This window comes from Erythranthe guttata, chromosome 14, assembly GCF_056151865.1.
Source record: "Erythranthe guttata isolate IM_541 chromosome 14, IM_541, whole genome shotgun sequence".
NCBI classification, from domain to species: Eukaryota; Viridiplantae; Streptophyta; class Magnoliopsida; order Lamiales; family Phrymaceae; genus Erythranthe; species Erythranthe guttata.
Window position 1 is genome coordinate 20,575,577 of NC_142546.1, and position 27,694 is coordinate 20,603,270.

The 27,694-nt window shown below is 35.0% G+C and overlaps 1 protein-coding gene across 4 annotated transcripts; it reads right to left on the reverse strand.

Annotated features, from left to right (window-relative positions):
- Positions 1–27,426, reverse strand: GSL10 (glucan synthase-like 10). Of its 4 annotated transcripts, none has more exons than XM_012973485.2 (52): positions 26,964–27,426; positions 26,174–26,375; positions 24,782–24,879; positions 24,351–24,514; positions 24,009–24,132; positions 22,904–23,014; positions 22,697–22,822; positions 21,068–21,157; positions 20,166–20,263; positions 19,912–20,029; positions 19,438–19,563; positions 19,211–19,287; positions 18,616–18,694; positions 16,654–16,776; positions 15,583–15,685; positions 15,368–15,491; positions 15,065–15,254; positions 14,906–14,958; positions 14,698–14,758; positions 14,506–14,587; positions 13,952–14,001; positions 13,642–13,728; positions 13,323–13,408; positions 13,185–13,209; positions 12,333–12,427; positions 12,143–12,224; positions 11,871–12,043; positions 11,669–11,789; positions 10,771–10,868; positions 10,605–10,695; positions 10,355–10,515; positions 10,159–10,268; positions 9,208–9,342; positions 8,521–8,589; positions 8,266–8,443; positions 7,796–7,910; positions 6,934–7,053; positions 6,111–6,226; positions 5,949–6,032; positions 5,757–5,869; positions 5,236–5,288; positions 4,994–5,170; positions 4,771–4,818; positions 4,233–4,391; positions 3,402–3,515; positions 3,225–3,313; positions 2,931–3,089; positions 2,746–2,848; positions 1,422–1,541; positions 989–1,039; positions 726–908; positions 1–465 (listed from the first exon to the last, which is right to left on the reverse strand). In XM_012973485.2, the coding sequence occupies exons 2-52, from the start codon at positions 26,370–26,372 to the stop codon at positions 229–231; spliced, it is 5,748 nt and encodes a 1,915-aa protein (XP_012828939.1). In that variant the 5' UTR covers positions 26,373–26,375; positions 26,964–27,426; the 3' UTR covers positions 1–228. The 4 variants fall into 4 exon arrangements, with proteins under 4 accessions (XP_012828939.1, XP_088670733.1, XP_012828941.1 ...); XM_088814607.1 differs by having other exon boundaries at positions 8,266–8,449; positions 26,964–27,339; XM_012973487.2 differs by having other exon boundaries at positions 26,947–27,277.
- Between the last annotated feature and the right edge of the window lie 268 nt (positions 27,427–27,694).

Below are 27,694 nucleotides of genomic sequence, written 5' to 3' on the forward strand. Positions count from 1 at the left end.
TTGCAATGAATTCCCATATTATGGCACAATAACCAACGTACAAATCTACAAATGTTAGTGATGTACATACATATTCAAAAAATATATAAATACCAAAACTTTCGATAGTCACCAACACATGTGACTAAAGAAAAAAAATTAAGGATCTAAAGTCTCCAGGTGCAAATAAAGAAACAGAAGAGAGAGTTGTTCTATACAGAGAGTTTTTTAAATAGCCACAAAATTTGATTAGATGCCAGTATTAGGGTTGTTTCCAGCAAGGATAAGCGAGATTTCCAGTCCCCGACTGAAGGCCTGATTGTACATGAGCCGTGTTTGGAAGGTGGAAACGAACGGGAACCACGAACATAAGGCAATCGGGATGAAAATAAGAATACCCATCGCAGCATCATATAATCGAGCAATGGATCGAATCGACTTCCACAGTCCAACTTTCTTCATCACAGGTTTCCATGCGCAAGCAATCTGCAAACAGAAAGATAACGCATGAAACAAATGTAAATGCAGAGAAAAAGAAAAAAAAAAATTGATTACGAGTTATTTAAAATTCACAATAAAAACGAAAGCGAACTTCTGCATATTAGAAATGAATGTTTTGTGATCCCACAACTTTTCTCGTGCTAATACCGACAATCAACGATTCTCAAGATGCTCAAACAAGAACAAAATTAAATTTAAAAACATCTGGTTAGGATGAAGAAAAAATATTTAATTTGCGAACTTACACAGAGAATTCCCCACCCAGTGGGTAGAAAAGCCAAGATACAAGCAAATATGTCGGCGATTGTCAGATTAGTAATTGCAACAGCCACAACAATACCCGCCAATGCGAATAAAAACGAGACACCTTGGATAAAACGCAGCAGTAGCTGAAAATTGACTGATATCTTCTGGCTAAAGGTGAATACCTGTCCAAACCAGAATGGAACTTAAATTAACTTATGAAGCAAGGAAGGAGCCTAGCAATTATAATACTTCGAAACCATACCTTGAAAAGAATAATAAGCACGGCGAGCACTATCCACGAAAACCCGTACACCTGGAAAAAATAAACGATTACAGCAAATATGGATGAGTTCTCTCATTTATCCAGTACCTGCCTGGTACAACAAAAGCAGATATTCACATAATGCCTTAAAATCTTATTATACAGAACTGCATTCCTAGCACATATATACAAAACACATTTATACACACAAATGTATTTGGTGGAGCGTTAAACTTGTCAATAAAAATTAACCTAAGCCATAAACCTTGTTGATCATGTAATATAGCACTAAAAGTCGGCAGTTCCGTTTATGAGTAGAATGAATAATAATCCAAAAATTGAGGTCCAGAACCATGATCTTCGAATTTTATGTTCGGACAAGCAAATAATGAGGAAAAGATAAGGTAATCCACACTCAAGATAAAGCTTGTACCGTTAGTGATGTATCTGTTCCTTGTACATCTAACTTGTAGACAATACCATACTGGAAGATGAAGAATCGTAGGCTTAGAATGGTTTCCATCACTCTTCCACTGAAAGTTCGAATATGAGACTGCACCAAATGTAAAATGTTATACATTAATATGGGAGCTCAAATAAGAATTGTGCATGCTTACTTACTAGTGCCCAAAAATACTTTCAAACTAAAGCAGCAAAACAATTAGAACAAATTAACTAATGAGTGGAACAAAAATTGAAAAAAGATGACGGGTTATTCAATGATGTCTTGTCTAAACTTGTAGCTTTATTTCTCGACCTATACACACACGATATACCTATCTTCTCTCTCTGAAGATTCTAAAACATATAATACACCTGCATGTAATAGTGGGAGGAAGGAGTTGATTTGTCCGGGTCTCGCTTAGGCAGGGATGGATTCAGGCTAGGTTGGGTTGGGGGGCTGCTGGGGGGAGTTGGGGTGGGCAGGTTCCGTAGACACGGTAATCAGAAAATAAAGTTAAAAAGTAGTAAAACGGGAAACATGTAAAAAACTAAATTAGAATTTCCCTCAAAATATTCAACTAATTATATACATATATATGAAAATATTTAAATCAATCATATATATATATATATATATATATATATATATATATATATATATATATATATATATATATATATATATATATATATATATATATATATATATATATATATATATATATATATATATATATATAAGAAGAAAATGAATCCTTGTCCCAAACTATATCTCCGTTCTCTGACTGATTAATTACTTAGCAAATTAATAACATATGAATAACTACTTACAGCTAAGTAACTAAATATTTGTTCTTTATGATTTTCATCTTAGTGGAACTGTTAAAGAATAAACTAAAAGAAAATCTAAAATTTAAAATTAAACACACAACAAAATTATGTTCATGCAGTGCATCTTTGTAAAAAATAATTAGTATGCCCACTGTGTCATATTATCTCTCTCAGTTCAGGAGTCTAATGCACAATTAATTACATATTACCAGTTTACCCTTTTTCATTAATTATCGAGAGAGATGAATAGGCATGAGATTAAAGAGAACAGTATCATATTAAGCAAGGTTAAAATTATCTTGTATGGGTAATTTTGGACTTCCTTATGAAAGTAAAGGTTTTTTGATTAGTTTTTTTAACCTGCCTCTAAACCTTCAAACATCCAATAAAATGAAACGGTTAGGTTCTTTTTAATGAATCGACAAGGGACCACTGTCAAGGTCAAGACACAAAAAAACAGACGCGAATATGAAGGGCCATACCAATTCTTCATCCCACCAAGCCTCCCAGCTTTCTCCTCCTTTAACTCCAATTCCACCTCTGTAGAGAAGCCAATTTGTCCAATCCCGGAAGTCCTCTACAGTCCTGGTGATGCAAAGAAGTTTTATTCTTGAACAAGGACGACCAAGAGGCAGGAAATATGAAAATGTAAAAAAGAAAAACTTACTTTTGCCACTCAAATCCAGATGGATTAAACAAATACGGAGCAAACAACCAAGAACCAGCTAGAAACCAACTGCTTACAGTGAGAAGAATATATGCTAAAGCACCACCCTCATTGTATCCATATGCAAGGTATACAATCAACAACAGACAAATTTCCATCCTGAAAAAAATTAGAACATACCGCTGCATGAATACTCAGATGCAGATGGACATAGACACAGACACACATACTCTAGCTGTGTTTGTGTGTGTGTGTGTGTGTGTGTGAGAGAGAGAGACAGAGAGAGAGAGAGACCCCTTCACAAAATGACTTCGTGCATAAAGCCGGTAATTTTCAGTAAACTTGATGTGTTGCACCACAAATCCTCTACCGGTTGCTTGATACTGCAAAAAAACTCAAACTTCTAAGTAATTCCAATTGTTAGATTCATCTAGATGGTAAAGGAAAAAAAAAAAAAAAACTGAAGCGTACCCTTGCACCACCATGAAGAATAGTCCGGCCAAAGTAATGTGTTCTTGTGCCCAACGAAAATGTGAAGAAGACGGTACAGAGCTGAAACTGCATTGTGACAAAACTAACCACAGCCTGTATGGTAAAGAAAGACAAAGAATACAAGAAACAAATCAGAACTTGATATATTAAATAACTAATTCCATCTCACTCATAATCACGTTTTGAGATAAATATTTTTGCACTACACATCGCATTGGATTTCAAATAATAGTGAGGAAGGCTTGTGGATTTGGAGAAACTTGGGTATCCAAAAAAAAATGCAATGACGATATATTGATCATAGAAATTCCTGATTGAAACAAAAAAGAAGAAAGAGAGTAACCAAAATGAATATTTTGCTCACCCGATCAATTTTGAAGAAGCCAACCCTCATTTTATGTTTCTTATTTTATGCAAAAATAACGAGGACAGATATACAGACATAAGAATGTAAGAACATGAGATGGTTAATGTTAGTTTTATCCACTTTCAATCCATGTATTGGGTACACTGGATCTGATTGCGCCGATATGAGAACCCCAAAAAATGCATGTTAAACATGTATTTGTACCAAGAAGAAACAAAATGTTACTCATGATTCAGAAATCTTTGACATATTTCATGAACAAATATAGTAATGCAAACATGAAATAGCATATAACTGCATCAAGGACGTCTCTTATTGCCTTATGCAAACAACAGAAGTAAATGTTATATTATAAAGTGGAATATTATCTGATTAAACTGCTAACACTACATTACTAAAAAAGAACTTCTACAAACAAAAAAGGAAGAAGAGATGAGACATACCCTAAGAAATCCCTGCTCCAAGATGAAACCCAAAATCATTGGCACTGCTGTAAAGACACCAATCTGGAACAGAAACTGTGCGTTTAGAGCCGCACTAAGAGCAGTATTCCCCAATACATCTGCTATGTCTTGTATGGATTCACCGACCCCAGATAATGCCTTGAAAAAGATTAATGCACGTATCAGAGAAACTAGCTGCAGAAGTTCACTGACAACCCGATACAAGATAAAAACATAAGTACTTTCCCCAATAAAATCATCTCAAAGAGTTCCGCAGAACCCGCGATGTAAAATTATTCTTTGAGAAAAAGCTTGGTAGGAAGTTTGAAGAGAACAGAAGAGAAGAGTTGGGTTAGGGGGTGGGATACAGAAAGGAAAGGATTAAAACCATTTCCTTTCTCATGTCCCCACCTTCTTGAAGTAATAAACTAAGATGAATTCGCAACCTTGGAACCAATTTGAATCCAGCGTAGATGCTAACAAATGAGAACAAAGTTATAAAAAAATGAAATTCTTAATTATGTAAAATATAACTTACCAAATACACCCTACCATAGAGAAAGGCGTAGACTGTCAGCACTGTCAACTGCACATATATTAATTGGATTTTGTTAAAAGTTATTATGAAGCTCCCATAAACGCATGGTAACACGGGATATTAACAAGGATATGTTTTGGACAACCAAAATTGGCACATGGCCACAAAACATATAACCAAACTAAATTGCTGGACACCATAATATATGACATGAAAAGCTAACCATGGTACAAAAGTAGTATCCAACTGTCGTGAAGTAGAACGACATCATCCTGAAGAAATCAAAAAGCTGACCAAGCCTGTAAACATCCCTACTAAGAACTTGTTCACCGTTGCCCCCAGCAACTTTTCCCTCAAAAACAGCAATCTGATTTAGTCCGACATCTCGCCCCTTGCCAACCTGTACAAAATTTAGTTAGCTTTCATCCCATAGATTTCTGTGCTTAGAAGAAAGAGGAAGTATACCTGAATGTATTCATGATGAGTCACATTTCCTTGGCGTAAAGTTGAATTAAAACCTGCATTTTTCCAACTTTAGATTATGGGCCCTTAAATTAATGACTGGACTTCTTTTCAGATCAACAAACAGTCAAACAATGACACGCTCTGACACAACGAAGGCATGGATCTGATACATGCCTCTAAGGTAGGGTTGATAAATTGGATATTCTGGTGCTATAAAATATTAGATCTCGTACGAACTAGCGAGTTCTTACTATATAAAAGCTTTGCTGCTTCTTGGTAGTAATGAACAACACATTGTGCAAAAACAGTGACAGCAAGAAAAAAAAAAAAAAAGTATCATTCTTTTCTTTTTATTCACAAATGGGGGTTTCCTTTCTCCATAACAAAAGGAGTGAAGCTTGAAAGCAAGAGACTGGTTCAAAGCAATATATATGTTCCAAATTATGCTCACTAAATTGTGTACGAACTATTCGTGAAGCATACAAAATCACAAGAGAATCAGGGGTAATCAAGAGTAAAACCTGAAAAGATATCTTCACTAATATTGATTATACGAGATGACTTGCTGATCCCACCCCTTGTGATATGGAAAACTCTATCAAATACATCCGGATGCCCATAATGCATACGAACCCTGACGATGACCCAAGTATAAGCATTAACAGTGTATCTATTTTTCACTAGAAAATCATTGAATAGAAAGCATGACTTACTTCAAAGGATTTGACAGAACACGCTGACCAAGTGTAACAAAGCTAGCTTCTTGGTTGGACATGAAGGATGCCAAAGAAGAAACACTGCCATAGTAAGGAAAGAAGTTATGCACTATGAAACACAAGGACATTAAAAGATGCATATATATCACTTCAAAGCACCTTCCAGTAAAAACATGTTCCCTGACACCTAGAATAGTAGGCGGGCGTAATCCATGATCACAGTGAAACTCTTCAAGAAGATTTCTCATCTTCAAGGCTTCCTCGAAGTAGTTATCCTGAGCGAATCGGAAATCGGCAATGATGAAAAAGTAAAACAGAACTTGGTGTGCTTTTTATGATAGCATGTTATCAAATAAGGGAATCCACAGTAATTAGCTACTTAATACAGAAGGAGAAAAAATACATAAGATGCACTCCTAGATGCCAACGATTTAGCATATCCACAGTTTCTCATAAGATGCACAATGGATGGACTTCTGCTTCATATCCAAGAAGCAGAAAGTGCATACGATGTATGTTCTAAAAAACAAAGGCAAGTTGAATGGTGGATGTAAAGAGCAATACCAAATCACAAATTACATGACATGGTTTTATGTAAGTCACATAGCAGAAATAATAGGCTTGAAACCAGGTTGAAGAAAGCCCGATTGATAGAAAACAGGGGTTAGAAAAATTATTACAACTCAAAAGAATGAGATCAATAAATTCATTACCGCTCCTCAAATTTATCTATCGCTCTTTTAAATAACAAAAAAAAAAAAAAAAAAAAACAAGCCCATCAAGAAGAAGAACTGAGTAACTGAAAACCAAGTTCAAATCTTTATTCTCATCATCAACAGGAATGCATCACATAATATCAGTATACATCTAAACCTGAAGAAAACTATCAGCACTACATTGGCAAAGGAACTTTAGTTTGGGAATATGTGATAAAAAAAGATAGTACAACGGAAAATCAATAGCTGAGTCCTAGAATACAAACCTGATTCATGTCAATTGTCTGCATAGCATTACCACGAGTGAAGACTACAGCATGATTCTGATTTTCAGGTTTGCCTTCACCAAGTTTAGGATTTCCTGGTAGCTTTATTGAATAGACTTCCTGTAATTCAGGTTAACTTTCAGTACTTGGTATAGCTTGAGTTAAATGACAAGCGAAGTAGGAATAATAGATAAACCGAACGAAGAGAACAAAAGCTTGTATATGAATCGGTTCTCCCAATATATATTATTGTAGAAAACACAAAGATCCTACATATATTATCAGACAGATATTCATATACAGAGTGAAAAGCGATTAAATATAACGGATATGAGCACCAAAGAGTGGCAACCTAGACATAAAGTGCAACTACAAGCTTTTTTGGTTGGCAACTGTAGTATAATAAATCAAAAAACTTAGGAGATTACACAGCTAAAAAGACTGGAAGAAAAAAGCTGAACTTATCAACAACATACCATTCAAACAAACAATAAGCTTCAGTTTACATAGTGAGTCCTAGCAGATTCAATAAAGTTAGAGAATAAATTTAAATAATCAACTCCTTTGCAATGAGAGATCAGGTCGACACTTATAAATACATGTACCTATATGCAAGTTTAAGGATATTCTCAGACAGAATATATTTCAAAGTTCTGTCAGCAAATACATACATCCTCGACTTCCTAGTTTTCCATTTGAATAAATTAACCCTCTTACTTCCTTTCACTTCATAAATATAGATTGAAACAAGTTTAATTAAGAATGGTAAAAATAGTGACTATCAACCCTCACAAGCATTACAAATCACCACTCAGAGATTTTGCTTGACAAACTTGACACTGAAAGGAATAAAAGAATAAACCTTGTCTTTTCCATTGATATCAGCCTTCACAAGTTTTGAAAAATATTCTGAGTGCACTTTCCCGTCCTTCAGAGTTTCAACCACATCGATGAAAGCAACTCGGAGAGCTTCATTTCTATACGTGAAATATAGATATGTAGAAAGAGAGTTACAAGAGAGAAAATTTCAGTTATAGAAAATTATAGCAACTAAAATATTCATAAAACAACACGTGTGTCGAACTAAATGGACTGGTTCACTTTTTGTTATAAAACTAGCAGAATTAAAGCGGAGCAGATAGAATGATTTATTCACTGTAGTCCAGAAGATTACAAAGATATTTTTATTATGTGGTTATTATTGAAACAATTATATTCTTTAAATTAGAATTACTTAGCATCTAATCTAACATTTTGAAACCCATCACTGATACATGGGAGATAAAGCATGGCACTCAATTTGAAATGGAAGACTGCATAAAATTACAGAACCTTTGCATTAACAGAGCAATATCTGCAGCTTCAGGTTTCTGCTCTTCTCTCTGCTTTCCATATATCTGACATGTCACAACATATGTGAATTTAAGATCTGCTTGAGCTCTTGCTTCCGGAGACAACTCAAAACCTTGAACATCAGTTGAATCCTTTCCAGTAATACCAGCTTCGACATCTGAAACTAACAGTTACTTTTCAGAACAGTCGTGAAAAGATATGGCAAAAGATGTACTAGTTATCGGAAATGCAAACCTCCAGCTGACATCCTTTCCAGATATGCTTGAAGCATTAGAGCTTTCCTGTAGTACATCATTCCCCGAACTGTTTCCAGGGAAGTAATGAAGTAAGGAGAAAATCATAAATAGGATATGAAGGAAAGCAATGCTTCAAAATGTAACAGTATGCAGCCAAAAACAGTTAGGTGCTTCAACAACACTCATGCCATATGCATCCAAAATAAAAAAGCACAATAGCGACACTAAAACAACCACCAGAGAGCAAGTTACAGAAACTTTCGTCGTCTTCCTTTGGCAGCATTGTTTCAGTATGTAATATAAACTTCATAAATATGCTAACCAAAACTACCTAACCTGCACTACCACTTGTATCCATCATCCGGAGCGAATGGTGGGACTGATCAGAATGTTTCAATATTGTGGTTTTTAAGACTGACAATGCATGTTATGACTCGGAAATAGAAAAATATAGTCACTACCGTCACCTTTCTTGTAAACCAAACTCAAAATTTCAACTGAGGTAATAACCTCAATGCTAACTATATATTACATCAACAACCTATATCTTTGTTACATACAAATCGCAAACCATGTTAGCAATGATGCTGACAAACGAAAACAGCACATGCTTACTAATACCGCCAACATCGTGCAAGACTGCATGTAATATGAAGCCGAAAACAGTCAAGGAAGTAAGATTCACCTGTTCTGGCCAACGTTTGTCCTCGATACGAAGCCCAAAACCGCAATTCAAGGATATGATTAGGATTATCACTAAGCTCCGACTCTGATGCGTTTTCATCACGTCCAATCCGAGCAAGGAAATTTTTCCATTCATCTGTATTACAAAAAGAAAATTGTCTCCAATAAAGGAACCCCAGCAATAGCAAGCATTCATTGGTGAGCAAATACGGTAAAACATTACATAATCTCTCATTGCAATGGAAGAGTTAAATTTGTCAAAATTTCAGCAAGGATTCGATGGACAAAAGTTTGTACTATCACATTAAGACACAAGACCCATTCGAGAGCTAATAGTCAATCCACTCGACTGAAAGAAGACGTTTACAAATAGAACCCCCGGTTTGAGGACAAAACACGACTTCAGCGAATAGGACAGAACTAGAGACTAAATTATCGAATTACCAGAAATTCACGAAACTAAAATTTGCAACATGTTTTAGGAAATTACATTATAAAGAGAATGTTGGGCACCAGCCACTACAGTTATAGATGTTAGAAAGCATATATGACCACTTTTAAGTCAGGAGAAAAATCAACTCTAGTGCATGCTTGACAATGTTAAAACCAATAGCCAAGACTAGGCCATAACCATAATTTGCCACAGAAGAACCAGAGAAAGCAAAAACTCCCATTACAATGTATATACTAACAAAAACACAGAAAATCTTAATACAAGTAATCTCCGGAGCCTCTGACGATTTGCATACTGGTACTGAGCAACCATAAATACCACAAACATATAAATTCATGTAAAAAAAATTCTGTAACTGCAATACTTTCTGCAAATGATAGGCTTAAGAAGTCACCAAGGAAGGTTTTTAAACATGCCGGAGAAACATGAAAAAAGTATTTCTTAAGTGGTAGATGGAAAAGCTGCAGCAGCATAAATAAAAAATAAAGGTTAAGGTACCTGGATATATCTTTTGGAGGTAAAACAAAGTTGAAATACCATCTTCATTTTTCTTAAGGAGATCAGACATGCGATAAAGCACAATCTCAGAGTAATATGGAGTGAAAACACTGCACAACAAAACTAGGAGCATCAATACATATTTAACTTTTAAGTTATAGACCAAAAATGATTAAACTCAAAATGAACCAACTACCAAAAAGATAGCATCTCTCGAACAGGTTTAGCTTCAGGCATCTCCATGAAAAGGGAATTAGTGAAAAACTCTAGCCGCCGCCTAGCTTCAAGATTCTTGGGGACATTTGCAGCGGAATCTTTGATAGTAAGAAGTGAATACAATCTACCAACTTGTGCTTTCTAGACATATTTAAAGTAGTTTAACTCTCCTTCTATTAAATGATCTATAAACAGACATAGAAACAAATAAATAGATGTAAAAGATTTACCAACTCTGCATCTTGAGGCCACTTCAACTTTTGAAAGAGGCGACCTTCAGTCCTTGCCTTTGACAGCATATTCCATGTCTCATAATTATCTCTGCACACATTGAATGGGTTTGATGTAAAATTTAGAGAAGCGAAGGCAAAAAAAAGATCAAGCATATATCCAAACCTCATATTGATAGATAAGATATCATGTCGCATAACATCATAGAGATCCAAAATAGCTTTAACAGCGCCAGTTTCGAGTTCAGGTGTGTGATCTTTTTTCTGCATACAGAACAGATATGGACCATCCATGTAAGTAGAAAACAGAACATGCAGTAAAAACCTATAAAGTCACTACAAAGAAGGGCATATATTGCATACCTCCAAAAGGATGAGGGTGAACTAAACTTTGCTTACATAAATTAATACCATGCCTGAAATGAATTACATATTCTGCTAATTTACTTAGGATCTTGTTATGCTGTTGTATGTATGAAAGGACTAATAATCGACCTATAACTTTCAGTCCTACTCTGTAGAAAATAATTGACCATGTTAAACTATTTTTTCAATCAACTGGCTACAGATTTCTGCAAGTACCAACAGAGAAACTGATTGCAGGACAAAAGACCCTGCAAGAAAAAGACCCACACACCACCACAGCCGTTTCTAACCCTCTGAATCATAAGCCAAATCTTATTGAATGTTTTAGAAATAAATTGTTTACCTTGAGGAAACTTTAATGAAAACAACATTATGGCCTGATTTAGGACTCACGGAACGACTGGTGATTGAGCACTACGGACCATCATCAAACTCCCAAATACTATTTTTCATGTACTCGTTTTTTAAATCATATTTATTCCAGTCATCAACATGTCACCGTACATCATGTTCTCAAACAAGTAATACATGTTCTCAAACAAGTAAGCTGTAAAACCGTAATGGGCATTGTTTGTCAGTTAAGAAAAAGTTGGCCATATGCTACATTATCTAAACTTTAAAATGATGCAAAACCTACAACCAACTCCAACTACCTCGCTTTTACAAATATCAAATAAGTAACAGAAGAAAATACAAACCAGTATTCCAAGGAGTGCTGTAACTTTTTGAATAACAAGTGGCAGTTTATTCAGCCGAAAGTCAACATGAATACACCCGTTTGCTATGCTCCCCTGGATGTCTTCATATATTCTTTCAACCCTGAAATATTTCGAAGAGACGTTATAACAATTACATGATGATATCTGAGTATATCAGTTACAGAGGAATATTATGACTGACCACTTCTTTCCTTCATTATTTCCTTCATCGTCTAGTATCGCTGTAAGGATAAATTTTACACTATAAAAGCATTCCTCAACGGCATATTTCATGTAATCATCCCTTGAAATCCTATCCCAAAGTTCTTCTTGCGAGTCTTTATTTTCTACAGCAATATCTTTTGCAAGGAATAGCTACACCAATTGGTATGAAGCACGCAACAAAGGTACATCAGATAAATGCCAGAAGCCAGAAAAAAGAAGAAACTATTTTAATGTACATGGAAAGAAGACCTTGCTAGCTAGAAGAAAAAGTGGCCACTGGACAAGTTGAAGACTCCCTGAATTTTTAGGCATTTGAAGCAACTCCATTTCCCTACACCAGAAAAATCAGTGAAACATTTAGGATGGGATCCGAACAGTCTATAAAGGGCATTAAAAAATTCAGTTACAGATGATGCAACACCACAAAAGTAGAACTCACAAATTGCTGATGTAATCTTCCTCCCTCAGATTCTTTATGATTTCATTCCAAAAGGGAGCAAACCGAGCAGCATCAATTTTGTTTTTCTCCAGGGACTTCAGGACACGAAACACACATTAAAATCTTGGAATACAACTGAAATGCTTAAAAGTGGGCTGAAATGAGTAGGATCAAAAGGAGGAAATTGTTGAACGCATATTTGTTGTTCAACAAGGAGAGAAATTTCAGAAAGTCCACTTATTTCAGTCTGCTTATTCATAAAGCATTATTTGAACTATGACATATATATTTGATTTGTTTGATTTCCTTAACTTCTTTAATTTCCCCTCTGGATGATATGTAAGTACATTATACTTTAAAACAGATCACACTTGTGATGGACTTTTCTCTTGGGTTGAGAAAGAAGAAGGTAACATTAACATGGTTGTTGACACAAAAGGCAAACACTGATGGGCCATGAAGGCAAACCAATCTAGAAATAATACAACAACCATCTGATCTAAAAATCTCCAGCATAAATTTTGAAACAACTTTCAAGCTTTTTATCATTATTAAATCTCCAGTTTCAAGGCAACTGGAATTTAAACTAATGATTCCAACTTCCAAGGGGAAAGGATTTGAAATTATTTCAGGTTGAGTTTCACACTTGTATCCATATTCTTCAATATCTAAAAGCAACAGTAGATCGATCTATGATGTGAATTCCACACTTCATGGAGACAGTCATCTATAATGTTTTGATCCATGTTTATTCATTTTACATATTTGAAAGACTAATCATTATATTTACCACCCTAAAAATACAGAACATAATAGTGACCACTAGAATTCTATAAAGTAAGTTTAACTAACCTGACTAGATGAATGCAGTGAATCCCTGCAAACCAAAAAAGAATCTAATTTAATAACAATAAAAAATTTGTGGATAGAATTAGTACTTCTACGATTTAATTATTATTAGTGTTTGCACTCAGGTGAAGAAAAACGAACCTGTTAGGGAGTGGTACATGAAGATTATTCATGAAAGCTGCAGGAAACTTCTCAAAAAGTTGATGAACGGCATCTAGAGACCTAATCTGAGATTCAAGGAAAATAATTCTAGTTATTTAAGAGTTAAAACACGGAGTGCCAAAAGTAACTGATGGAACGTACATGATGAAAATGTAAATACATCAGGACATTCTTATAACTACTTGCAGCATAAAACAATGCATAACAGGTACGTGCATATGTACAGAACAAAATGCTCATGACTATTTCTAGAGAAAAGGAGATAGTTGACAGTCAATGAGTCAAAAAAAAAAGTTACCTCCCCAAGACGATCTCGAGCACCCAGCAGAAAACCCCATACAGCAGATATAACTGTGTAGAAAATATGGATATCCAAGAGATAAATCTGCAGCACAAAGTAAAGGAGAAAAGAAACAACGAAATCTATTAACTGGAATATGCTTGGGAAGGAACATAATTACCAAAATGTCAACAAAATTTATTAACCCAAACTAACTGGAATCTACATGTCCAAATACTAAATGCCGAGAGCCAAAAGTAGGAAAAGGGGATAACAGGATATATATATATATGTCAACAACTACAAGAGCAATGAAAAGTATACTCACAGCCACCACAGGCGTCCATAAGCTTGCTACAGTCATAGCATTATGATTATCTAAAAAAGAAAATAAAATTAATCAATTATCAATTATAATAGGAAAGGAAGAAGCATGAGAAATATAAATGATACTACAAAATGTTTTTGCAAGATTACATTTTCCTTTCGCACAAACCGAAGCAAGTAAACATCATATAGGGAAAAGTGGAGGATCTATACACAAAAGTTCCTAAACATATAAATTCAAGACTTCAACCTCATAGAAGACAAATTGAAAATTATAAAAAAAAACTGTCCAGGAAATATTACCACTAAAAGTCACCAGTAAAGGCACACAACTATTCGTACTAAACCACTCATAAGTCACATAAAAGGTCAAGGAGTGTCACAATCTTTCTGAGTATCTGCCTTAACAAAAGGTGATATGCATAAGAAGCACCAGAGTTCATAGTTCCATGCCACTTGACAATAGGCAGCTCATTCAAATTTAATAAATATGCAACTATAACCAGACAATGGGGAACACCCAAATGCATCAGTAGCAATAAAGTTGTCACTCACTTTTTGACACAAAATCGTGCCAAGAATACCGCGTGACTGGGATGTTAACAATTAGCCTTGTTGGGCCCACCAAGGGTCTAATCTGCAACATGAGCACAAAATCCATATTAATACAAAAACCCAATTAGCTCATTCTCCAGGCAACTGATTTGTAATGTTCAAACATAATTAATAAAAAACATCGAAACTTACCAGTAGGAAATAAGCAAAAGAAAATTTTCCTCCGAGCACAACAAACCAGAAGATCATGTATCTGCATTGCATGGATAACAACTAGAGAAGTTACAATTTGCATTACAATCACATGTTATACAATAGCTCTCATCAGTTGAGTCATAAAGAGTAAGTCCAATGAAAAATTGGAGGAAATTTTCAAAAAGACCAAGAGTCAGCTAATTACTTCATGAAATCTGAAGCTCTTTCATACATGCCCCGGCCGACATAGTAATGTTCCTAACAAACATGAATTGAAAGTTAATAGAGAAAGAAAAAAAAACCAACTTCAAGAAAAATAACTGAATTTTTTCATATTTACAAATACTCAATACAATAGGTACACCTGGTGCATCCACTTCATAAAACGAACCAGACGCCAACTATCACCCCGATCCGACAGACGGTGACATGCTGGTATGTGCTGCAAGAAACTCAAAAAGAACTTTGCACCCGCATAGCTGGAAATAATTATGACATACAGTTTATACGTGATTGAATTGTTGTTGGCGTTACTCTGCTCTTCAAGGGCTCTCCTGAAATTTCCAAAAGTACAGGACTAAAGAGTTCCATAAATAGCACACAGGAGAAGCTTAAAAACAAACAAAAAGGCGAAGGAAGAAACAAAAGAAGACTGGCATGAACTTACGCATAAAGGAAACATATGACAACCGAAGCCAAACTATAGCTAAGAAAGCGGAGAAAAACTCTGGTGACAGCTAGGCGCCTTGAGGTAGAGTATGCTCCATACATCATTATGATGTCCAGCACACCTAGAAGATCAATAAAAATTTATAATTGAAATAAATAAGCAAAAAAATGAAACCAAAAAAAAAAAGAATAAAAATCGCAAGTCTATATTACTCTTGAAGAACTTCATCACAAAATATGTTGGTCCAACACTAAGAATTTCACGCATGGTCTTGGTGTTTAACTGCCCGTTATTGAAGGCAATTAATGTAAGTCCCTGAAGAAAGGAAAAAAAGTTCAAAAAACACTTTTAAGAAAGATAAGCAATGAAGAACTAACTTGTCCTGTAGAATGAAATATTCACTAAATCAACTGATTTAAAATTGAATTTCATGAACAGAGAAAATATGCAGCTACATAACAACTGCAGAGTTTTAGATTTCGACAAAAAACAAACATAATGAACTCCAAACTGCACACGTAGAAGAAACAAAAAGGTAAAAGTTAAGAACTCTGTTTCGGTTAGAGGTTTTACAAAATAAGGTCAGTTAAGAAAACCGCATGTATACTTATTACTAAACCAAGACACTAATAAACAATGTTAGAAGTTATTGCATTTATGTGCCTCAGGGTGAAGAAAAATTCAGTAATATGAGCAACGATTGAGATAGACTAGAACATATAACACATGTTTTAAAAAGGGATGTAAATGCACATACATAAATGGTTATTAGGAAACAAATTCACAGAAAAATTCTGCCAAAATAATCTAAGTTGATCTAATCGAATGTCTAGGCTACTTATTCATTGGACCAAAATACCATGATAATCTTATGCATGAGAAGTGGTACTTTGATGTAGCTTTGTTTTATGTATAACACGATTTAGTCATGTATACAGGATTGTTAATATCAACAAAGGATCTATCACTCATCTAAATGAATGACTCCATTGCATGTTCATTTCAAAGTTCTTGATAAAGGCAACAAAAATAGAGAAACTATCACGCTTAAGTTATATCCTTTTTCTGGAACCTCCCAATACGTCTACAAAGCATTTTTAACTGGCAACTAATTAGATACTCCTGTATTGATCAGTTGCAGAACATCTTATATTTGACCTTGGCTTACTAACCTTGTATCATAACTTGGTTTCATTTTCAACTGAACGGATACATAATTAAGCATTCTACAATAATTAGGAGCTGTAAGATAAAACCAAATGTATTTGATGCAACTTGCAAACCTGAAACATCATCGCAAGGAATATCCACAGACGATGAAAACTATGATAGAGATGTAGAAACGTCCTGTGTTCAACAAAAGATGTTTTCCCACAACGTTTGCCTCCACTAGACTTCAAAAAATTCTGCAGACCAGGACGTAACATATACATTAATGACATCGATCAAGGCAACATAAGTTACATCAAAGTAACTTCAATGGTTGAAAAATATATACAAGAGAACATAGAGGAACTTGATGTCAAGTTGCTAGCTAGTCCATAAAAGTTGCAACATCAATTTTGAATAACAAAAACAGTTAAAAAAAACCAATGGTAATGTGTAGAATTCCTAGATATTAGTTCTCATCAATACTTCGGTTCCAACTTGTTGTCAACTAAATTGTAGGAAATAAAATTTAGAGGGTGTTTTCAAGTGAGATCAAGTTATAGGTAGCAAAAATGCGCATTTAACGAGTCTACAACAAAAATCATTATGTTGCGGGAAACAGATGCCTACTTACAAAAGAGACCATAACATTAATTAACTCGTTATCAAAACAGTAGAAGGTTTTATTTCTCCTCCAATATGACTAACGCTTACAAGCAGTAGAATTAGAGCTTTGAACAAAGTTATGGCATCTTCCTTGCAAGAACTTCAGCAACCGTAAAAGAATTGAAATCACTTGATAAATTTTACCATGAAGTGAAGTGTGAATTGAAATAAGCATGACAACACCCATAACATTGACAAATAGAAAATTTCCGTGGGTTCATTGAATGCAATCACCAACCAATATTTTTTCATAATGTGCTGTTTTGCTTTCACAAATACCGTTGCATATTTTGGAGAAGCAGAAAATGAATGACTGATTTTGTACAAAAACGACCATGAAAAGCAAGTCTATTACTGAGATGACACGCCGTTAAAAAAAAAAAATTGACATCGATAAGTGAAAATCCAGTTAAGGTCCAGAACACCCAATGTGAGATTTGCACATTTGCCATGCTAGGGGTGTAAACAAGCCGAGCCGACTCGTGAGCTCGAAGAGCCGGCTCGTAAAAAGCTCGAACTCGAACTCGAGATTTTCGAGCTCGAGCTCGCGAGGAGCCATGCTATTATTACCTAATTTCGTAACTAGTAGCCCCAGTTATCAGGCATGCTTCCTGAATTCAACAACATGAAACCAGATCACAAAATTTCCTCATCTTGATTATGTAAGAAGTTTGTACCAGATTAACACGTCTCTAGCTTTTCTTAAAGATATATCGTAACCGTAAGCTTAAATCGAAAAAGTATGCACAAAGTAGCTGCTAAATGTTGAAGTATATTCATTCTCCCAAATAATCCACAACTTTGATATCTTATCAGCAATAAGCAAACATGTTTCTGAAATTTGTTTATTACCTACGGGATATGGATAGAGGATTAGAAAAAACCGCAGATTTCACATAGTACTTTGATCAAAAAATCAATCAGATTGATTTCATACCTTCGTTCAATGGTCACATTCTACATTATCAAACCTATGGGACTTGGGAATGATATAAAAAGAGAGGGAAAAGTTACTGTTAAATAAAATGAAGTAGAAGAACTCCTACTCCAAATGAGGACCTCAACAAATAATCTTCACTGAAACAAAAAGAGAGCAAATTAATCAAGATTCAATTATGGTCCTTCCTCTTCTGAGTAATCCACAAGTTGTCTCATAACCGGTGACCCGTGAGTTAACTTGTTTACTGGGCATACAGTAAATTACTGAAATGTCCATGATTTAATTCAGAGATGCTCAACAAGAAGCTACCAGAGACGGTTGAGATGCTAAATCATACCAGCTCAATGTTTAATACTACAGGTCTACAATTAAAAAAGAGCCTAATGCACAATAACATAAAAAGCATGTGCATAGTAAATGTGAGAATACTGTAAAAGAAAGTCTATGTTACTACATTCGCTCCTCATAACAGTGGAACAAATCTCCCTACCTTTGACCTCGGTGTTGGCTTTAGGAAAAAAATTGAACTCTTGCGCCATGGCCAACTAAGCTCAAAGCAATGCAGCGACCTGATAAAAGAAATAAATATATTGAATCAAATATAAGATTTTATGACCCCTGCTGCCTAACGAAGATCTTGCATGATGAAATAAAAGTATTTTGAGAAGGAATATCATGACCCCTACATCAGTCTTTATAATGTTCCCACAAGTCTACAGGAGGCTTATTTACTAATAAAGGCACTATAAGGATCAGGATTCAAGTCTAATATGACCAAGTCGGGAATGATTGAAATGTACTTGCCAGCTTGAGAGGGAATAAGGATTTCATTGTGTGTTTTTATGTACTATTTTGGTAGTATGAGAACATACAGACCGCAATTCAGGGAAACTTATTCCATGATAAAAGGAATAATTTATGATATGTTTTCTTGTCTTCTGCTGAAACTAGAATCCTTTGTAAATTCTATAATTAGGTTGTATGCATTACATATTAATAAAACAAAAAAATGAGAAGTATTCATGCTTAACATAAATATGATGGTAATACTAAATTTAGGAAATGTTGCCCAAACAAAAGCTCACCAAAAATATTCATTGAAATCGTCGTAATTTCTCCATGCTGAATGAGGTGCTGCGCCATTATTATTGTTTCCAGCTTCCTTAGGAACGAAAAATGAAACTCTATCAATAAGATCTGTTAACATATTCTCCTTTGTAGAAGTACAAACTAATTTGGAATATAAATATCACAACTTTTTACTTCTAGATTATGTAAATAAAAGAAAAAGGAATTCAATACTTGGACATACCGCACAAATAACATCATAAAGAGGACGTATAACTTGGTCGATAAATGATACACCAGACTCAGAAACACAACTGTCAGCTGGCTGTGCAACCTGCTCTCGTAGTATTTCTTCCAGCTCCCTTGCCATCTGTTCATTAACATTTCGTTATTCCAGAGAAGGAAACCAGGGTCTTGGAGTCTTAGTTAAAACATGGTCAAAAGGGGAAAATACAAGTTACAGGTTCAGTTCAGTTCAAATTTTCGCTCAAGGAAAAAAAAATTGAAGTTCCAATAACAAACCAAATTCAAAGGTTTTGTGATTCAAAATCTTCTTAAAAGGCAAAACGAAGAGTTAAAACAATAAATAAGGATATGAAGAGCATTTTGAGGGATCCTCCAATACAAGAAAATTTAGTATCTAAGATCATTCAGCTACTGTAATTGCAAGTCAACCGAACAAATACCAATTGTCAATAACAACTAGCCAATCACTTACATGATGAAATATGTAGCATAAGCATTCTGGAAGAAATCGAACATTTGCTGCTTCACCCCATATTAAGAAGTACAACGAAATGAACAACAACTTCTTCTCTTTACTTACAGCATCCAAACTGCAAACATGAACGGACTATCAATAGAAATAGTCTTTCCATTTCATGCAAACAACTTTGCACAGACAAGATAGTCATTTCATATCATAATTTCAGTTACTGGTGTGAAGGATAATTTGCATGAAATAAAACATACTTGCTCCACACTGGTAAGATTCCCAAATAGTTACACCACTTGATGTAGTTGTCAAGGGACTTCAAAAATACTTTCTGCACAGCAGCCTCGTCCAATATCTGAAGCCAAGCATAAGCAACTTAGGTATGAATTTCCTCAACAACACAGATCTTTAAGATCTTAAAATTGTAATATCAGAATGACAAGCTCAGCAGTAAACACATGAATGAGTTAGCATTCTAAGTATTTCCCATGCTGGAAACGAAGAGTGCGAGGGAAAGGAAAAGGAAAAGGAAGCAACCAAACAAAGCATAGCTGCTATTATCCCGGGGAAATGATGAGAGCATAATCAAAATCCCTTGTTTGGACTATTTTTCATTGCAAGAAATATCACGGATTAAAGGAAAGATAGGAAAGCCAAAGAAATAATAATTTGGACTCCCAATCTCAGTATTTCCAATACCACACACTAGGGATTTAGAATTGTGGTATCCATCCACATCCAAGCAATACAAGTTGATAATTGATTTATCCCTCCAACACAAGAGAGAAACAAAGAGAAAGTTCCAACTAAATTTTATAGTGCAGCCTTGTACGAAAAGGTATCACGGAAAGTACCAAATAAAATCGGAGGGAAAAGGACAATACAGCTAAATACTCAGCTCTGTAATACTATATTTCATATTACCAAGCACATTCATAAATAATTTATTTACCACATTTACACAAGAAAAATCAAAATGACACAAAACAATTAATAGTCAGTTTATGCCTTTTAGCAACATGGTGCAAGAGATATATGATGATTTCTGTGCCCAATCGAACTTTTATAACTAACTTATTGTCCCACTAAGAAACTAATATACATTACTACCTTAAGTATGTTCCAATAAAATCATCTCAAGAGATAATGTGAGACATACCGGCTCAAGTTCCTCGAGAATTCGAAGCCGACTCTGCTCATTAGCAAGGAGGTGAACAACATCTTCTCGCTGATTTGAAATGTTATCTTTCTGTCAAACAAAACATATAAAAAGAGGTGAACTTGAAATCCAAGGTTGAACAGCCAGTAACTCAAAAAATAGATGTTACAAAGCAACAGATATGGCAGATGTTTAGTAGCTACACCAACAAACTACAGTACACCCTAATGCATAAGGTAAAACCATGTGAGGGAAGAAACATTTCCGCTACACTGTCATGCAATATTTATGATAAACTGGCAGATATGGCTAAGTGGTAGGATTGGTCAGCTATTGTATAACCCAGTATGAGGTCTTACTCTTACATCTCTGTCCATCCATTAACATTGATGACTCGATTACTAGAAGTTGTGGTAATTGTATTTGAATATATACACTAAGAAACTTTGATGATTAAAAAGTAGAACCCTTTCGATTTTTTCCTACATTGAGAACTATGTTTGGATCAGTGGATAGCAGTCCAAAACAAATAGAGAAGGAATAACTAAGATGTCAAAGCAATTTTCACAGTAAACATTATGAAATTTCCAAGATGTCATTTTGGAAATGAGAGAAAGACAGAAACAGACAAGAATATCTTCTACTTTGCTAACCGGTATCCCTTTCTGATAAATGAAGATGAATCACGTGAAACCAGAAGTTTATATTTGCTATTTTCTTTGCTCTATTTCTTCAAATGGCGCAGTCATAGAATATTCTTAGAATGAAATTGTGTTTTCATGTTTAAAATTTCGAAAAACAAATAATACTGAAAATTTAGAAGTTATGAGGTTATAACTACAAATAGAATTATTGAGGAGCATTTCAGATGCTAAAGAAAATAAGGCATAAACAAGAAGAATTCTTGAATACATATGATTTCTTAGAAGGAAAGACATTCTTGACACCTCAAGAACCAAAATGCTAAGTAAAGTCATCCTCTAGTACTAAAACTACAAGAACAGAAATTTTCCTTAGAAGTAAGAGACTGATATTACATCAAATAAACTAAACATAAATAAATCAAATATCATACCAGTGACACCAAACATAACCTAAGTAATGATATCTTATATGCACATATATTTGGCGCAAGTGTTTTAGAAGAATAAGGTGCTCACATATTCTGGGTCAGCAACTGGAGCATACATCGAGTTTAATATTTTAAACGATACAAAATAATATTACTAGTCTAAACAAAAAATAGATAACATACTACAAAGTAATAGATATAAAATATGAAAGAGAAGTAGAGATGCCAAAACAAAATATGGTATAAACAAATAGATAGCTGAACCGTATGGTTCTCAAATTATTACAAGACTAGTCTGGTGTCTTGCAGGCATATATAACTATGCAATTAACTACAACAAGATTTATCAATTCATTTTCCTCTTAAAAAGCAATATTTGAGGTTATCTACATACAAAAATTGATATTCATGTATGATACGCGCAGTTAACGTAAGGCAGAGTACAAAACAAACAAAAAAGAACAAAACGAGAAAAAAGGTTACGGTGAAGACCAGTTCAATAAGAAAGGAAAGGACAAAACCAGCCTCGCTAAAATTAACGGTGACTGCCAACTAACCTGAAAGCCAAAAGTATATTGCAAAAAATCAAAGATATCTAAACTTCTTGACGCCGGAACTGAAAAAGTTGCCGGTAATTTTGGAAGGCCCCTGAAGTACTTCAAAGACGAAGCAGCTGCTCTTACCTGACATTTAAATTAACCAGTCAAGACCATAGCAATTTTAAGAGAAGTAACAGTTCTAAATTAGATATAGAATCCGATCACCTCTGGAAAAGATACAATCGGATTGGTTATATTAGGACCATCCAGAGGAATTATATTATAGGGAATTAGATCTTCTGTCATTGCTGCATCCGACTCCATCACACGCTTCAGCTGAAAATGAAAATAACCATATGAAATTGATTTAAGGCCAGTAAAATGAGGTTGAAGAGTAATTTCGAATTCAAAAGATTCGCCCCCCCACCCCCACAAACACCAAGTTCAGGGTCACAGATGCACAAGCTCAGAGCAGAGAAAGAAATGTACTATACACATACAAAGTTGGATAAAAAGGGAAAATATCAGAAATACTAAAAATGCTGAACTACCATCACATACTGGTACATGCTTCAATTATTTGGTTCATCAGATATCTCATTTAGATGGAGTAAACTGCAAAAACTACCCCTGTATAATCTCGAAATAGCAAAAACCCCCCTGTGATAAATAAACTAGCAAAAACCTCCCCTGTGAAATTATTTAAATAGCAAAAACCCCCCTGTGGAACTATTTGAGGGTTGACTTGATATAAAAAGACACAAATACCCCTGAAGTCTTGCAATTAATAAATTCTTATATTTTATAAATATTTTAATTATTTTATTTAAAAAATAATCAATTTAGTTGTTTACTATTTTTTTAATTTCTAAACAAATAAATTAAAAAGAATAAATATACATATAATATGTATATATATAAATACATTTTGAGGGACAATTTTGTCATTTCAAGTCTAAAAAATCAGCTAGGGGGGATTCTGCCTTTGAATAAATTTCACAGGGGGGTTTTTGCTAGTTTATTTATCACAGGGGGGTTTTTGCTATTTCGAGATAACACAGGGGTAGTATTTGCAGTTTACTCCATTTAGATGCCAGGCCTTAACAACTGGCCATAGAAAGGATTAGAAGTAAGAGTTCAACTTCGCCTCGTTTTCGTACCACAACTAAAAAAATGTTACATGGGGTATGTAGGTAAAAGGTAACATCTTTATCCCAGAACATATCAAAAAATTTAAACCATGCTTGAAAATAATATTACACAAGAACTCAATTCGGAAGGAAAATCACATGTAAACAAGCAGTAAAATGATATGGAAATAATATCAAACCTCCTCAGGAATTAATCTTTCAGCTTCTTCAGGGGAAACATCCTTGCTAAGCTGCTCTAAGACATTTCCAAGAACCTTAAGTGTAGCCAAGACTCTTTTCCTTTTCACTGTTTTACGCTCCAATCTGATAAGAGTAGGATAAAAAATTGTCAACCACAAGAATTAACATAATGTATTTTAAGAACAGCCTAGTGACAATAATAAAAAAAAAAAACTAGAAAGAAGAAAATGTGCTGCCAAATTTGGGAAAGGACACGGATGACAAGATCAGTCACTCATAAACAGCAAGCAAGTATATATCTTGTTTGTTATGAAATACAAGGACCTAGTTTAGGAACATACTCCCCAAGGTTACCACTAAAAACACCGGACTCCCTCAACTTTATTTCCTCTTCTCGCAGCTTGTCCACATTATTCGTCTCTCTGTATAGTTTATAGAACTCCCGTAGGCGAGCAATATCCTGGCTTCTGTCTATGCCTCCACCCTCCCTCTTCGCTAACTTTTGCTGTAAGGATATTACACAGAGCACAAGAGAATCATTTGCATAAGTAAGGATTTCAATGAAACTTGGACAAGCTAAATTTCAAGGAGACATCAAACGAAATACTTTGGTCATGTTATACACCAAACATTATCTCAAACAAAGACATAAAAATTGTAAAATGAATATGTAGAAAAAAATTATTTCTTCTGAACATTGCAAAGCAGATAAAATGGGTTCATGACTGGTTCGAAAGTAACAGGATATTTCATGGGGAAGTTAGAACAGTACCTTAATAACGGACATCAAACCAGTCTTGAACTGTAATACACCCCTTCCTTCACTATTTGGATCCAGATTTTGTGACAACGAATAAGCATGCTCACACACTGCAATTACAAAGAAACCAAAAGACTAGAAAGTAAGGATAGGAGAAAAGGCCACATGCAACAATCATTACAGCAAACACCATCCCACAACAATCTAAAAACACTTCGGGTATGCGTGCTTGTTTTACTGTTATTCATACATCCCTTAAATTGCATTCACTTCCCACTAGCTAACATTATTTGCAAGAATTTGCTCAATTTCACACACCGAGAAAATAAAGGAGATCCCTTATTATTATACATCAGCAAGCTTGATATAAATGGAGAGGCGGCCATTGATATGTTGAGTTTTTAGTGCTTCTCTTCCACGTATAGTTTCTAGTTACAGTCGTCAAGGGGGCACAAAGCAAGTCATCTTATGACCAGTCTCCACCGCCATATATCCATCTAGTATAAGAATCATTTTCTAAATAAGAAAATAATTTCGATGAAAAACTTAAATTATAAACCATTTTCACGAACTACTTTTGCCAAGTAAAAATTTATTTGCCTAAACCCAAATGCCCGCTTGCCAAAAAGCTTAGACTACATGATGTTGAACATTTCACCACAAAAAAGAACTTCAGAGCTCTCGTTGTACATAATCCATTTCCTCTACACTTTAAAGGGAAGCCTCCATAGTCAATAAGGCACTCTCAACTTTCCAAATAGCTGATCTTACCATACCCTAAGTTTGACTCTATCTGAATGGTCTTGTAATTCAAATTTTCCATATAAGTTTATATCAGAGAAAATTGAGAAAAAATTAGAAAACCATTCCATCCCTGCACTAGGATAATAATCTCCGCAAAGGGCTATGTATGCTTCTAAAACATGACTCGTGAGCACACAATAAAATTGCAAGCAGTTGTGTTGCATGATTTCCCAATTACACCGATTGAGTGGACTTGGCATCACTTAGGCAGCTAAGATGTGTATACGTGAACGTAGCATAAATCTAGTTGACTGTGTGATAGCATATTAACCAGACTAGTAGTCTGTCTTCAGTCCTTAGAGTAATACTACAGAGTGGGCTTAGATTTGTGAATTGGGATATGGACTTCACCTCAAGGTAATCACATTTTTAAGTAGTATAACACTCCATGTTTCAATTCCACATAGGCTGATAAAGCTGTCCTTTCTATAACTGAATTTGTGTTCTGAAGAAAACCAATAAAATCCCCATGTACTCTAAAAAAAAAAGCTCATGACACACAGTGACTCTCTATCTTTTTACTAAAAGCATCAAACACCATATAATAAAATAAAATAAGCGAAACATTAAAATGCAAAGAAAACAAGGAAAAGGACATACAAATTCTGGAAACATTAGGATCGTCATCTTGAATCTCATCCGCAGCCCTCAGAATGTCATCTATATTCCGATTTCCAAGTGAAGAAGGAACATTTGTAGCAAGGCCAGTCTCGGGCCGCCCATACAAATCCCCACCTGCTCTTCGGCCTCTTAGTGCTGCACGCACTAACCGCTCCCACAAGTCCTCCACTCGAGACATCTCCTAAAAGGTGTTAAAGTACACGTCATAAACCATCCCAATATAAATCTCAATCTACATATGCACACCAAAAGTCGACCCACTCATTGAAGAAAGTTGAATTGTTAAGGAGAGTTTCAGTTAAGCAATTTTAATGCTGGATGAAGAACTCAGAGTCCAAAAATTTGGTATTAAAAGTGAGTACCAGCTATTATAGGAATCATATTGCATCTTCCTGTATTGAATACACTATTCAAATATAAAAAATACATAAATGGAATCGGCGACTCATAGCTAAGAATATAAAACAAATAAACCAGATCAATTACCAATGCCATAAACAAGCATTGACAAGAATATAGACATTTTCTCCTGCATACTTTTCTGACATAAATGTGGGAAACATCATAGTTGCTATTCCGATACGAAACAGATTATCCACATTCATTAACAGAATCAATCAAATATAGATTAGTTCCGAACTCTAAAACCATATAACCAAGGAAAGGCGAACACAGTGTAGACAAACAACAAACAAAAAACAAAACAGAAGGCCACAAAATCAAAAGAAACACAACCAGAAATAAAAACAAACCACGAAATCCTCCTCACCGGAAAAGGAGATCTCGACCGGCGCCCGCCGAAATGTCAACAAACACTCTGTGCACACGCTTCGGTGGAGACGAAGAAATTGATAAACCCTAGAAATGTGAAGTCAAGTCTCGGCAAATAGATCGTCGCGCTTTCAAATTAACAGCAATTACAGAGACGAAAAAGTATGTAATTAAACCAGCAATAAAGAAGAAGAAGATGACTGGGAAAGGGGGTTCGGGATTGGGGTTGAGCTAAGAGAGTGGGGGCACGAATCTAGGATGGGACCGCGAAAAAACTTTTCCTCTGCAAAAACGTTACAGGCAAGGAAGAACAAAAGACTTGGTGAGTAGCGACTTTGGCTCAAATCGGTGAGAACTGTAGTGGGGACCACAGTAGGGAATGGGTGTACGCGGATGTGTAGTTTGAAATTTTCAAGAGGGAGCGGAACGCGGTGAAGGAATTCTGTGGAAAATAATGAAACAGTTGAATTGCATATCGAGTGTTGTCAAAAAACACTCTCGTTTTCATTTTGACCCCTATACTTTCGTTTGAGGTCATTTTGGTTGTCGGAGCTAGGGGTGTGAACGAGCCCAACTGTCCGTTTTGGCAGACTCGAGCTCGAGCTCATTTTTTTGGCTCGAGCTCGAGCCCAAACTCATGTTGTTGTTTTTTTAATTATTAAATTTTATTATTAAAAAATATTTAGATTATAATAAAACTAATTCAAAATAAACAATAAGCTGTAATTA

Excerpts from the sequence above, each read along its gene's own strand:
- GSL10 (XM_088814607.1), bottom strand. The coding sequence starts at position 26,372 with ATGTCTCGAGTGGAGGACTTGTGGGAGCGGTTAGTGCGTGCAGCACTA. Across the intron at positions 13,409-13,641 it reads CTCGAGATCGTCTTGGGGAG|ATTAGGTCTCTAGATGCCGT; the intron begins GTAACTTTTTTT and ends CTTGAATCTCAG. Across the intron at positions 11,790-11,870 it reads AATAATGAAGGAAAGAAGTG|GGTTGAAAGAATATATGAAG; the intron begins GTCAGTCATAAT and ends GAAATATTTCAG.